The 13,929-nt window shown below is 37.6% G+C and overlaps 1 protein-coding gene across 18 annotated transcripts in view; it reads right to left on the bottom strand.

Annotated features, from left to right (window-relative positions):
- Nucleotides 1-13,929, bottom strand: part of Tmem116 (transmembrane protein 116) — a 183,715-nt gene that overhangs the window by 123,978 nt on the left and 45,808 nt on the right. For all 18 annotated transcript variants that reach the window (XR_001230973.1, XR_001230970.1, XR_001230972.1 and 15 more), the window contains 4 exons: nt 8,084-8,188; nt 3,030-3,079; nt 1,880-1,963; nt 1,430-1,568 (listed from right to left, as the gene is read on the bottom strand). Coding sequence is in view for 14 of the 18 variants with exons in the window: in XM_013503627.1 (XP_013359081.1) it covers nt 1,430-1,568; nt 1,880-1,963; nt 3,030-3,079; nt 8,084-8,188 (378 nt within the window). In the remaining 4 variants the exon portion in view is untranslated. The remainder of the gene's footprint in view (nt 1-1,429; nt 1,569-1,879; nt 1,964-3,029; nt 3,080-8,083; nt 8,189-13,929) is intronic.

Here is a 13,929-nt window from a genome sequence, read left to right on the forward strand (position 1 = left end):
GAAAGACACCCTTTTCTACTGTTGGTAGAATTGTAAACTGATACAACCACTATGAAAATCACTATGGAGATTCCTCAAAAAACCAAAACTAGAGGTTCCATTTGACCCAGCTATTCTCCTTGTAGGTATCTTCCCAAAAGAGAAAAAGCATCATACCACAGTGCATATCCATGTTTACAGCAGCACAATTTATAAGGGCTAAATCCTGGAAACAGCCTATATGCCCATTGAAAGATGAATGGATAAAGAAAATGTGGTAGTATATACAATGGAGTACTACTGTGGCATAAATGATAAACCTGAGTCATTTGTAGGAAAATGTATGCATCTCAAGATCATAATTTTTTTTTTCTTATTGAGACAGGGTCTCACTATGCAGTTCAGGCTGGCCTTGAGCTCAGTTTGTAGTCCAGGCTGCCTTGAACTCACAATGATTCTCCTGCCTCAGCCTCCCAAGTGCTGGGATTATAGGCGTGCAACACCACGCCCAGCTTCAGGATCATAATCTTAAGTGAAATAAATCAGACACACAAGTTTAAATATCAAATTATTCCTCTTATTGGAGAAACCCAAAGGGTAAATAAGGAGCATACTGGGAAGTAGGAAGAACATGTTCTAATGGGAAGGAGAACAAGGGAGGGAGGAGGGAGAAGGGAAGGAAGGGAAAAGGGAAAAAAGAATGGAGAGGAAAAAATAGATACAAAGCTTTTGTAAGTGGGGAGAGGAAAAAGGATTAAAGGGAAGGAGAGGGGAATGGGGAAAAAAGAATTTTAAGATACATTATGTACAGGTACAAATTCCCTATGATGAATGTGATCAATTTGTATGATAAGTATGTATTAATAAAAAAACAGAAAGAAAAATAAATAAATAAATTGGGAAAGATTCAAAAGCTGAGAGAGAGCGAAAGAGAGAGAATGGAAGGAAAATTGGAAACAATGCTTTTGTAAACGGGGAAGAGAAGAAGGGTTGAAAGGTAGGGAGGGGAATGGGAAAAAAGCAAAATTAAGATATATTATTACAGGTAGAAATTCTCTATGAATTTCTCTATGAATGTGATCATTATGTATGGCAAATATGTACTAATAAAAAAGTCTAACTGATATTGCACATAAATAAGTAAAATATATATACACCAATCATATGAATTTTTTGGTATTGTCTTTCATGGGGATCAACAAAACATATTAGTTCTAGAGTTAGCATAATTTTTACATAATGAATACAAGTTCTCCTTCCCCCACCATTTAATTTTGGGAAATCCAAAAACTGAGGTAGCAATTACATTGTCATGATCTCTTGGCTACCTTCTTAGTGCTATGACCATAGGAAGTGCCTCTCTGCCCCATCTCTCCCAGGCTCCAAGAATACTGGCCTTCCCCTTTCAGTCCCCCTTCTTTCCACAGAGGCGCATAGGGTGGTACCATACCATAATGGTGAAGAGGCTGAGTAAAAAACTGGCCAGGAAAATGATGATACCATAAAAATAAAGTGTGCTGCAGATGGCTATGTTGGCCGAAGGCAAGAGTTCAGCCATGGCTGATGGTGGAGAGTGCATCAGGATACACCTAGGAAGAGAATCAGTGGACAAAGTACCACTACAGATGTAAGACATGAGACAGTGCAATACAAGTTTATGAGTAATTGTACTTATAATTTTGCTAACTCTTGCCTATAACATTTTGTTCCTTCCCACAGACACATTATCTTGTCATTTTGTGTTATATTATTACATATTTTTAACATTGACTACAGTTTTTTTCTGTACTTATTTCCAATACAAGCACCTTGGCCAGAAGATATGTAGGAAGTCTTTTTCCAGCTCTATTATAGAAAGCAACAGTCTATGATGAAAATGAGTGACTTGGCCCTTCCTTACCTGTGACTCTGGCTGAAGTTACGGAAACATTCACTAGCATTGCCCAGACAGAATACAGGTATCATCAACAGTAGAGGTATCAGGCTGGGAGAAAAAAAATCATCCTAATATATAGAAATTTTCAGGCTTTTCCCCCCTGGCAGTATAGTCTCTCTTTCCCCAAATGCATCACCCCACCAATCTCAGCAAATATATATATATATATATATATATATATATATATATATATATATATATATATATATATATATATATATATATATATATACATATATATATACACATACATACATTTACTTTTTCAAGAGAAACATTTTGCAAGCCTTATTTCTCATTATTTTCCAGTTCCTTGGAAAGTACAGTGGAAATTAGATTTTGTACTTAGGTTAATGAACTCTTAACAGTTTCATGGAGAATCTGGTATTGTGCGGTCAGATATAAATCTAAGTGGGTCAAAGCCAGGCATAGTGGTGCATGCCTGTAATCCCAGCACTTGGGAGGCTGAGGCAGGAGGATCGCTGCAAGTTCGAGATGAGCCTGGGCTACAATGTGAGCTCAAGGCCAGCCTGAACTGTATAGTGAGACCCTGTCTAAAAAAAAGACAAAAAAAATATCTAAATGGGTCAAAGCGAAAGGGAACTCCACCAACAGTGGCCCGGAATAACTTCATTCTCATTTACCCTCATCTAGGTGCCTTTTCAACATGTAACTTTACAAAGTCAGCTATTTAGCCAGCAAAATACAGCCAACTCCCTGTATGAGGAGATTTAGGAGCAAAATTTACAAAGTCTAAAACCACCCATGATGTGATTACCACTTTAGGTGAGATTCAGACGCTTTTAGGACTTTATAGTCTTAAAGAGTCACTCAATATTGTAAAGTAGGTAAGATCTTGAAGATCATCTATGACAAATCTTTATGATATAAGAAAAAGAATTAGAGGTTCAAAATCTTAGAGCTCAACTCTATAATATCAACTGCTTCTTTAGTCCACATGGGAAAATAGAGCCAGTGATCATGTATTTGTTGCTTCCTATTTAGTAAGGCTCTCTGAGGATTTAGGAGTGACAATGGGAACTATTTGTTCCCACACTGACACCAGACTAATCAGAGTCTATGTCCTACTTGGAAGGAAAGAAAAAAATCTTACCTTGATAAAACAAAGGCTATCTGACCAATTTGACAGGTATAATCTACCACCTATGAAAATAAAAGAAAAATGTCTTAGAACATTGTCAATAATTACAATAAATAAATACTATATCTCACCATTCAATAGAATAAAAAACATTTCCAAAAGCCAGTTTGCTTCTATCAAACAATAATTGCTATAAAGTTTATGAAGTAGGCCAAGTGTGGTGGCGCATGCCTGTAATCCCAGCACTCAGGAGGCTGAGGCAGGAGGATCACTGTGGGTTTGAGACCAGCCTGGGATACAAAGTGAGCTCAAAGCCAGACTGAACTACATAGTGAGACCTTGTCTCAAAAAGACCAAAAAAAAAAAAAAAAAAGACCAGCCTAAGCTACATTGTGAGTTCAAGGCCAATCTGAACTGCATAGTGGGACCTTGTCTAAATAAATAAATAAATAAATAATTCATGAAGTAGATCGTTCTTTAGTATTGCAAATGATAAAATTGTATCTGTATTACTATATTCTAAAAAGTATAATAAAAAGTCATGAAGAGAGCTTTCAAGAAGTAGTTTAATATAAGAATTGAATACCTATGCAAACTCTCTTAGGAGAAAGGCAAATATGAAATCACAAATTAATCCTCCATCTTTTAATAATAATTTAGTCATTTTCTCTTTTACAGCCAGATAAGTGTGAATGTTTTCAAACTTTGTGGACAGAATAAAATTCTGTGTATAACATGATCAGCAGAAAGTATAATAGGCCAAGGTTAATATTTTCAGGGTAGGGTCAAATAAGCCTTTTGGATATAAGAATATTAGATCCAACAAACTAGAACATAAAATTCTCTTCCTATTAGCCTGGGGTGTGGTGCATTGGTAGTTTGTGTTTAGTATATGTGAGGCTCTGGGTCTGATCGTTAACACTGCAAGTCAAACAAAAAGTCCTTACTTGTATCAGACACTGTAAAAAAAATCCTTAAAGAGTAATTGTTTCTCACTAGGCCTTTATGATGAAAAAATTTTAACAAAACACCTTAAGGAAATGGCAGGGTGAAAACTAAGCTATTCTTTTCTAAGGCAGAAACCATATGTGATTGCTAGCAATCAGGAAACATTTAAGTGAGGGTGGGGAATATAGCTCAGTGGCACAGTATCTGCCTGGCAAGCACATAACAGAATGAATACCATGAGTTTGATTCCTGGTACCTCCTCCAACCAAAAAAAGGATACGAGGAACATTAAGTGAGAAAGTAATCAATAATCAAAGAATGGCCACTGATCTGCTCTGAGAAATCTGGAACAGGAATTGCACTAATTTTAGGAAGACACCTAGTACTGATTTTAGAGAAATATGTAAAACTATGTTTCTGGTTACCTCTCCTTCTTGCTCTTTATTCTCTTTTTATTTTATTTTTAGCTGGCTATCTTATTAATTCTTGTTTTTACCTGGCTGACAATATGTCTCTGATTAAAAGCTAACTGATAGTAACAGTTTGTGGCAGAAGTCTTATAAAGGTGTTTAAAAGAGAATTCAAAGATGAAAAGACTTTCAAGGTTCTTAGTATATAGCTATAATGGCAGAATAATAAACACTGGAGTTAATATTATGAGTTAGAGCTTGTCTCCTTGAAAATAGTGATGTTGCATGGGTTATAAAGAAGTACAGTATATGTAACTGTATGCATAGAAAGCAGAATACCATATGTGAAAGGTAATCCTATATCTCTACAATTGCTCCTTCAAAGATGAATTTACTCTTCTCAAAAATTCCTCCACGTTGTCTCCATTCTTGACTCTCATTTCATCAGAGCAACTTTTTCGGGAATGATTCTGTGATTAAGCAACTTCTCAAAATGTCTCATGCCTGTAATCCCAACACTCAGGAAGCCCAAGGTAGGAGAACTATTAATGCAAGCCTTGCCTGAGCAACTTATTGACTTAGCAAGACCTTGTCTCAAATTTTTAAAAATATGTAAAAAAGGGCTGGGGATGTAGTTCAGTGCAAAGGCCCTGGATTTAATCCCCAGTTTAAAAAAAAATTCAAATTAGTATCTTGGCTTTTGAATGAGTGAATGAATCAAATGTGCAATATTAACCTTGTAAGGAAGGCTATTAAACTTTTTAGGCATTCATCTTCCTAAATGGAGGAAAATGAACTAATTGTTTCTTTGTGATATCTTCTGGTTGTAGGATTCTAGGATTATTCAGACAAGTATGTAAAATGACATGTAGCCATGGATCCTTACTAACGTGTAGGGAACAGAGAAGCCATGTAAGGGGCTGGGGATTTAGCTCAGTGGCAAAGTGCCTGCCTGGCAAGCGCAAGGTCGTGAGTTCGATTCGTGGTACCAGAAGAAAAGACAAAGACAAAAAAAAAAAGGAAAGGGGAAAGAGAAGCCACGTAAATCTAAGATATACAAGAGTAATTGTAAGTATGGGATGTACAGAGATAACATGAGAAAAGGGCACTAGGATATAGTCCTGGGCTCTTCAATACAGCAGTCCCTAGCTACATGTAGCTAAACTAAAATGATTAAATAAAATGAAAATGTTGCCAACTATATCTCAAGTGCTCAGTAGCCACAGGTAGCTAATAGCTACTGGACTGGATTGTAATAAAGTATTCTGGTTATTATAAGAAGTTCTATTGAATAGCTCTTTTACAGACCTTAATATCTTGTGCAAGACTGCTTAAGGGGCCTCTTTGTGTTAATTTTCAATGATTTGCCCTCCTCTTCCTCCTTACAGCTGGTGGGGTGAGCAGGGAGACATTTCTAAAGTATTCCTGTCCCTTCCCTTCTTCAACAGTGAGCATTTTGAGCAAAGCTAGAAAAAGGTAAGAAGAATATTTCTTTAAATCAGATGGAGATTTCATAAAACCATAACATCTTGGCACTGGAAGGGTCATTAAAGATCATATAAATCAACACTTTATGATGAAAAATTGAGACCCAAGTACCCAAGACTAGGCTCTCATGGCTTTCCTCACAATAGCCCACCTTGTACCCTCCAGGGTGTACTTTTTATCTTGCTTTTTCTTCTTTTACTTGGTCCAAGTTGACTCTGAAAAGCCAGTTTCTCTGTCATGCTTACTTTTACCTTTTCAAATAAACTTTGCTACGTAAAAAAAAACCCTAGGGCATGTAAAAAATAAGTGATAGATCTGGATCTAAAGGACAGATCTTAAAAAAAAAGACACATCTGATTAGTCTCCAAATGCCCTTTTCTAGGACCCTTTTAGCAGACAAATATAAAGATATTTAGTCATGAGTTTCTACAATTTATGCATTTGACAAATATTTACTATGCTTCATGTGCTTGACAGGGTGCCAGTTTTCGTTTGTTCTAGAACTAATATCTAGGCTCAAGGGGCTCTAGTGGGTCTAGCCTAGTGTTGGGAGGCTTTCCAGATTGTTCTACTCTCTCATGCCCTGAAAGAAAATTCCCCTCCAAAAAACCGTAACAGAATGAATACTGCAGAAATAAGATTAAAACATGTAGTAAGATATATGTATATAAGATTCACATATATAAACACATTTACAATGAAAATTGATAGTATCACTACAAATATTATCTGCCAGGATCACATAGTATCATACTGAAAGAAACAGAAATAAGAAACTCATTTTACTATACAACGAAATACTATTTGGCAATAAAACAGGAATGATTTATTTACATATACTTCAGTGGATGAAATTCAAAATCATTACCTTAACTTAAAAAAACTAGACACAGAAGACCACATAAAGTATAGCATTTATATGAAATGTCCAGAAAAAGAAAGATTTACAGAGACAGAAAGTATACTAGCAGTTCCCTAGTGTAGATGGTAAGTCTACCATCTATATATATATCATACCTTTTACTAGTAAAATATATATATATATGTACTAGTAAAAGATATAAAAGATTTTATTAGAATAAATAAAATATTCTGAAATTGATTTATGATGATGATTATACAACGTGGTAACTTTACAAAAAACACTGAAGCCAGGTGTGATGGTGCATGCCTGTAATTCCAGCACTTAGGAGGCTGAAACAGGAGGATCTTGAAAGTTTGAGACCAGCCTGGGCTACAAGGTGAGCTCAAGTTCAGCCTGAACTGTATGGTAAGGCCTTGTCTCAAAAAGACAAAAAGAAAAAAAACACATTGAATTATACAACTGAAATAGATGAATTATGTGATATGTAATGTATACAAAAAAATCCTGATTAATGATTTAGCACTCTCCTCTCTTTTATCACTATAATGCTAGGTGCTTCAAATTCTACTTGTAAATTAAAAAAGGAAGGACAACTGCTCTCTAGATCCATTTTGTTTTCTGACTACCACACAATGACTCCTCTTGCCCTTCTGCAAACCAATACATACTAAAGACACAGCAGACTAGAACAAACTCTCCCCTTTTCTAATACCTGTAACCCTAAAGCCCATGTTAGCTGACAAAGCACAGTTCCCTGGCTCTTCTCTGAGACCTTTTTCTTTACTCTAGTAACAATGATGGCCTGGCTTGGAGTCAAAGATTTCCCTTACTGAATCAAACCAGGCATGAATGTTAGCACTAAAAATGTTTCCAATAATAAAACATAGCAGAGTGGGGAGGAAGTAATACGAGAATAGAAAACCTGTGAGAACACAGTTTTTCTCTGATTAACCTTCACAAGTTCACCTAGCTCATGCTGCATGCTAATACTTTCTGTCAGTGATATACGGGTTTATTTTAACATAGTATTCTTTTTTTTTAAGTTTTTGTTTGTTTATTTGTTTTTTATCTTTTTTGAGACAGGTTTCACTATGCAGTTCAGGCTAGCCTTGAACTCACTTTGTAAGTCAGGCTGTCATCAATCCTCCTGCCTCAGCCTCCCAAGTGCTGGGATTACAAGTCTGTACCACCATGCGTGGCTGACATACTATTTTTTATTTATTTATTTATTTATTTTTTTGGTACCAGGAATCAAACTCAGGACCTTGCGCTTGCCAGGCAGGCACTTGTGCCACTGAGCTATATCACCAGTCCTGACATACTATTTTTAACTATTAGTTCTGAGTAAAACTTACCAGTGGAGATGTGCTCTGTCCACTCTGGTTGTGTTTCATCCTCAGCTCTGTGTACAGATACCATATATAACTGATGGTGTAGAAAAACGAGGAAATGTAGAATATCTAGGTAAAAATTAAAACAACCCATCATAACTGTTTCAGTCTGACTTCCTTAAACGTATTACATTATTTTCTATATGAGAATTCTACTTGCTAGCCTATTAGTAACATACCATCTAGTATGCACATCACACAAACTAGACCAAGTCCAGGAATTCTACCTAGGCCTACCTAAAACATGTACTATTTATCTTATCCTTTTGACTGTTGGGAGAAGCACAGCATTATCCACCTCCTCTCACCAAACTGTTCCATTTTTGTGAAGATGCCACAGAATCTTTATTGTATTTTTCAAAAGGCAATAGCTGGTCATGGTGATGCATTCCTATAATCCTAGCACTCGGGAGGCTGAGGCAGGAGGATTTCTGTGAGTTCAAAGCCAGCCTGGGCTACAAAATAAGTTCAAAGCCAGCCTGAACTGCATAGTGAAACCCTGTCTCAAAAAGAAAAAAAAGGCAATAAGGATTTCCATTTCCAATAATGTTAGTTGTGTTAGTCCATTTTTATTACTCTAAAAAATACTCAAGGTAGGCCACCTTTTGTGGGTAGTAGGGGAAACTGAACCCACAAGGTAGGCCAGTGCTCTGCCCCTGAGCTGTATCTCCAACACTTTTCATTTTATTTTGAGGCAGTCTCACCAAGTTTCCAGGCTGTCTTTGAACTCGTAATCCTAATAGTTCTGGTGATACAAGGTTTAGGGACCTCTCTGGTGATGACTTTGCTTGCAGAGTCCTGGGGTGGCAAGAAACAGGGAACATACATATCTCTCCGTGTCTCTCTTTCTCTGCTTTAATTGCCTCCATGGGGCATTCTAACCATGGGGGCTTCTGGCCTAATTATTTTATTTTACTTCAAATGATCTCCTAAAGGCCTCACTTCTAAATACCATAGTCAGAATAAGTTTCTGTTGCAATCAGGGTTTGCAAGAGAATAGATTTAATACAACATACATAATTTATAGAATTATTTAATAATATTCACTAAAAAAGTCCGATGCAGATGAGTGCAAGAGATCTGTCCAAATAGTAGGGATCCAAAGAATCCAGCCGAGGGCCTGGATCCCATGGCAATGTCCTACACGAGTCAAGCCAGAGGCCTAGAGCCCACAACAATGCCTCATGCAAGTCCTGTCAAAGATCTGCACCGAGGAAGGCCCAACAGCCAGTGGTAGAAGTTAGAAAGTTTGCGCTGCCAGGGTAAAAGATCTGTGCCAGAAGCCTGAGGGATCTGCACTGGAGCCAGGAAACAACACTCAAGACAGAGGTGAAGACCAGAGCTCCCTGAAGAAAACAGCAGACATCCCTGGTGACAGCAAGGACCTGTGTTCCTTCAGTGACAAGAACAGCTGAGTACATATCAGGAAAACCAGTTGCAGTAAGCTACTCCAGGAAAATCAACAGCACGCAATCCTCCCCCGCTGTTCTTTTATGCCACTGCAACAATCCTCAGGTAGGTTTTCCACGTCCAAAACCATGTTCATTCAGTTCAGCGGGGCGTTCCCACTTAAACTGACCATTAATTAATCCACCACAGTTTACATTCTCTTAATACTATTAATATATGAGACTTTGGGAATTAAATTCCTGCATGAGTTGGGGCTGGGGAACCATAGTCAAACCATAGCTGTATCCTAGACCAGTGATGGTAAATCGTTTAGACTTGAGTGCCTAAACTCCAACCCAAAATCCACTTATTTATCACAAAGTTCCAACACTACAATTAAACCTGAATACCAACGTTTTAGTTTGGAAAAAATAATTTGTACATTAACAGCTTTTGTCTTAAAAAAAAAAAAAAACATGTGGCCACAGGTTTGCCACCACTGGCCTAGACTACTTGAACCAAACTTTCCATTAAAATTTTTGAACTAAACATGCTGAAAAAAATGTTTTTAAAGATTCTTAAAAACATTAAAGAACTGACATGATAGCAAAAACCCAACAGGACAAGTTTAAAGGAATGAATTTCTAAAAAAAAAAAAAAAGGAATGAATTTCTGCTTCCAACATTGATAATAGAATTCACCTTCCAGCCTTCAATAATTAAAAACTGGACACAATATATGAAAATGCCTGGTTTTCAAACAGTAAACAACAAGCAGTACAGAACACCAATACCTGAAAAAAGAAAGACACAGGGCTGGGGGTATAGCTCAGTGGCACAAGCGCCCGTCTGACAAGCGTGAGGTCGTGAGTTCAATTCCCGGTACCAAAAAAAAAAAGAAAAAAGAAAAAAGAAAAGCAACACAAAGAAGAAAGACACAATGAGCCCTCTGTGTGCCCCAGGGTCCCTGGCTGGACAGCGTGAACGTAGTGAAGGGGCACTGAAATAGACTGCCATCTTGGTGACTTCAGAAAACAGAAGGCAACTTACATTTGTGAAGCAGAACATCAGAGAAAAGGTAGTTAAACAGACATATAGTGCTGTAGAAATCTGCAAAGATCACCCAAGTCTTTAAGTATTAATCTATACACACAGAAGAGAAAATCATGAACACCTAAAGAGGAACCCCCATAAAAGAATAGGTAGAACAATCCCTCAGACTCACACACAGTCAGGAACATTTTATATTCCCATCAGGCAGAGCAGTAAGATTCATACTGTACATAGGACATAATCACAAAGAGTACTGCTTCAGTAAGGCATCAAATTCCTTGAAATGCTGCCCTCATCACATTTAAAAACCAGTTTTGAAAAACAGGCAGTACTTAGCTGGGCGTGGTGGCGCATGCCTATAATCCCAGCACTTGGGAGGCTGAGGCAGGAGGATCGTTGTGAGTTCAAGGCCAGCCTAGGCTACAAAGTGAGCTCAAGGCTAGCCTGAACTGCATCGTGAGACCCTGCTTGAAAAAAAAAAAAAAGAAAGAAAGAAAAAAAAAGAAAAGAAAAACAGGCAGTACTTGAAAAGATGAAACAGATTTAGACTTAACTACATCCAAGATACTCCCCCAACCAAGTCTAAGCAATGTATTTTAAAATCTTATACTCATCAACATAAAATCCACAATGACTGGTATTTAGTGAAATATTGTAAGACATGCAAAGAAGCAGGAAAGTATGACCCATAAGCAAGAAAAAATTAATTAGAGAAAACATTACTCTGAGAAACGGACTCTGAGGGCTGGAATATAGCTCAGTTGTAGAGTGTCTGCCCAGCATGCCTGAGACCCTGAGTTCTACCCTTCCCAGCACAAACACACACATGCACACATACCACAACTGCACTCAAAAAAAACATAAATTAAAAATTAGTAGAGGGGCTGGGGGTTTAGCTCAGTGGCACAGCACCTGCTTGGAAAGCAAAAGGGCATGAGTTCGATTCCTGGCACCAGAAGAGAAAAAAAAATTAGTAGACAGGTGTGGTGGCACATACCTATAATCCCAGCACTTGGGAGGCTGAGGTAGGAGGACTGCCTTGACTTGGAGGCTAGCCTGGGCTACACAGTGAGTTAAAGGCCAGCCTATACTATAGTGAGACCCTGTCTCAAGCAAACAAACAAAAAGTAGACAAAGATGTTAGAAAAGTTATGACAAGTATATTTCTTGTGTCCAAAAAGTAAAAAGTAAAAAGCATGAGTTAGGCAAGTAGAGAAATGAAAAAAAAAAAAACAACTGCTGAGTGTGGTGGTACACATCTGTAATCCCAGCACTCTGGGAAGCTGAGGAAGGAAGGTTGCAAGTTTGAGTCCAGCCTGGGCAACTTAATGACTTAGTGAGACCCTGTCTCAAAATAAAAAATAAGGCTGGGATTTAGCTCAGCGGCACAGCACTTGGTTATTTGCCCGAAGTCTCCCTTATACTAGCCTACAGAATGGGAAACCCAGAGTTTTGGTTTTCAACCAAAACTTTTAAGAAAAAAATCTTGAGAGTAAACAAGACTTTACTTAGTACATTCTTCTACAGATGAACACACCTAAAATTAATTCTTTGCAAAAATATCTCAAGTATTTGGCAGCTCAAGCTTATCATAGAAAATATTTTCTGTCAGGTGTGGCAGCACATACCTATAATCCCTGGATTCGGGAGGCTGAGGCAGGAGGACTGCCATGAGTTTGATGCCTGCCTGGGCTACATAGTGAGTTCAAGGCCAGCCTAAACTATATGTAAAGACCCTGTCTCAAAAAACCAAAACACACACACACAAAAACAAAAAACCAAAAAAAAAAACAAAAACAAAAAAACAAAACAAACCACAACCAAAAAAACCCTACCAAAAAACAAACAAAAAAAACCTTTCTATATAAGTATAAAAATACTCTTATGCTAGGTGTAGTGGCACATACCTGTGGTTCCAAGTATTCAGGAGGCTAAGGCAGGAGGATCAAGTTTGATCCCAGCCTAGGAAACTTACTGAGACCCGGTTTCAAAGTAAATGTTAGAAAAGGACTGGGGAGATAACTCGGTAGTAGAACACTCCTAGGTTTAATCCTAATACTGCAAAACAAAAAACAAAAACCTCTCACAATTTGTGAGTTATATGTCAATAACTGGAAATTTTCCAATTTTTTACTTTCAACTTGCAAGTTTATTTGAATCCCTTTTATACTTAAACCTTTAGAAGACCACAAACATCACAGTAAGAATGTTATATAAACTCCAAATCACTATAAAATTTAGGTCTTAGAAAAGCAAAGTCCAAAAGGTCAATGAGACCCTATATTAATGAACAAAAACCCCAAAATCTAGTCCTATATAATACTTTTAATAGACTATGCTTTCTATTACCAGGCAGATGAAGTAATAGACCAGTACGTACTGTGAAGGAAACAATATGTACTGATCTATTAATTAGAGACATTCTGTAGGTGAATCTTATTTTTGAGAAGATACAGGAAATTCTGTTTTATCTCGGGGCGGGGGAAGATGGGGGAAAGAAAAGTTTACATTAACTGGGGGCAAGCACTTTTCATCTGTTAGCTAATTTAATCTTCATCAAACTATAAAGCCTACCATTATTTTTATTTTATATGAAAAAACTAATACTCAGAGAAGCCTACCTGCATTAAAATCATACAAGCAATAAATGCTAAAGCTGGAAACTGAATTCAGAGCTGTCTGACTACAAACTGTGCTTTACTCTCAGCCTCAACTTCACAGCATTTGCAACCCAAACCGGTGTCTCCAAAGTATGTGATTAGGAGTTGCAGCCCGGGCTGTGCGGAGCCGGCTGGGGTGGGGCGCAAGGGGATTGGTTCTGGGAGTTCTGCCCAGCCTGCCAGACAGAGGGCAGGGCCTAACCTGGCGTCTAGGCTGTCAGCACTGCCTGGGGAAGGAAAACTCTGAGTGGGATGCCCAAGGGGGGAAAAACAAAGGACTAAGCACCTGGCTGAGCCGGCAGCTGCTTCAGGCTCCACAGCTGACCTCTGATGGGTCTTAGTCAAAATACATCAAAAATGTATAAAGTTTCTTTCAGGCTATATGGAACAAATTTAGACCTGGGCCCTCTCCTCAAGATGTCTCATTATGTATATGCAAATATTCCAAAATCTGAAAAGATCTAAAGCAAATTCTTTATCATTGACTTAATCATTTGCCATTTTGTAGCTATATTCTGAAATAAAAACATCCTGTAGAAACAAATGACTTTACATTATGAACTCTGTAAAATAGTGGTTTAAAGCAGGGTCCTGTTCTGGACAAAGGATATTAAGAAAGTTAAAATCAGACTTGTCCTCTCTGAGGTGAAAAGTTTGCTTGGGCTTAAAGGTATGAGATATATATATATATATATATATATATATATAT

The sequence above is a fragment of the Chinchilla lanigera genome, unplaced genomic scaffold (assembly GCF_000276665.1).
Source record: "Chinchilla lanigera isolate Chin_1 unplaced genomic scaffold, ChiLan1.0 scaffold00081, whole genome shotgun sequence".
NCBI classification, from domain to species: domain Eukaryota; kingdom Metazoa; phylum Chordata; class Mammalia; order Rodentia; family Chinchillidae; genus Chinchilla; species Chinchilla lanigera.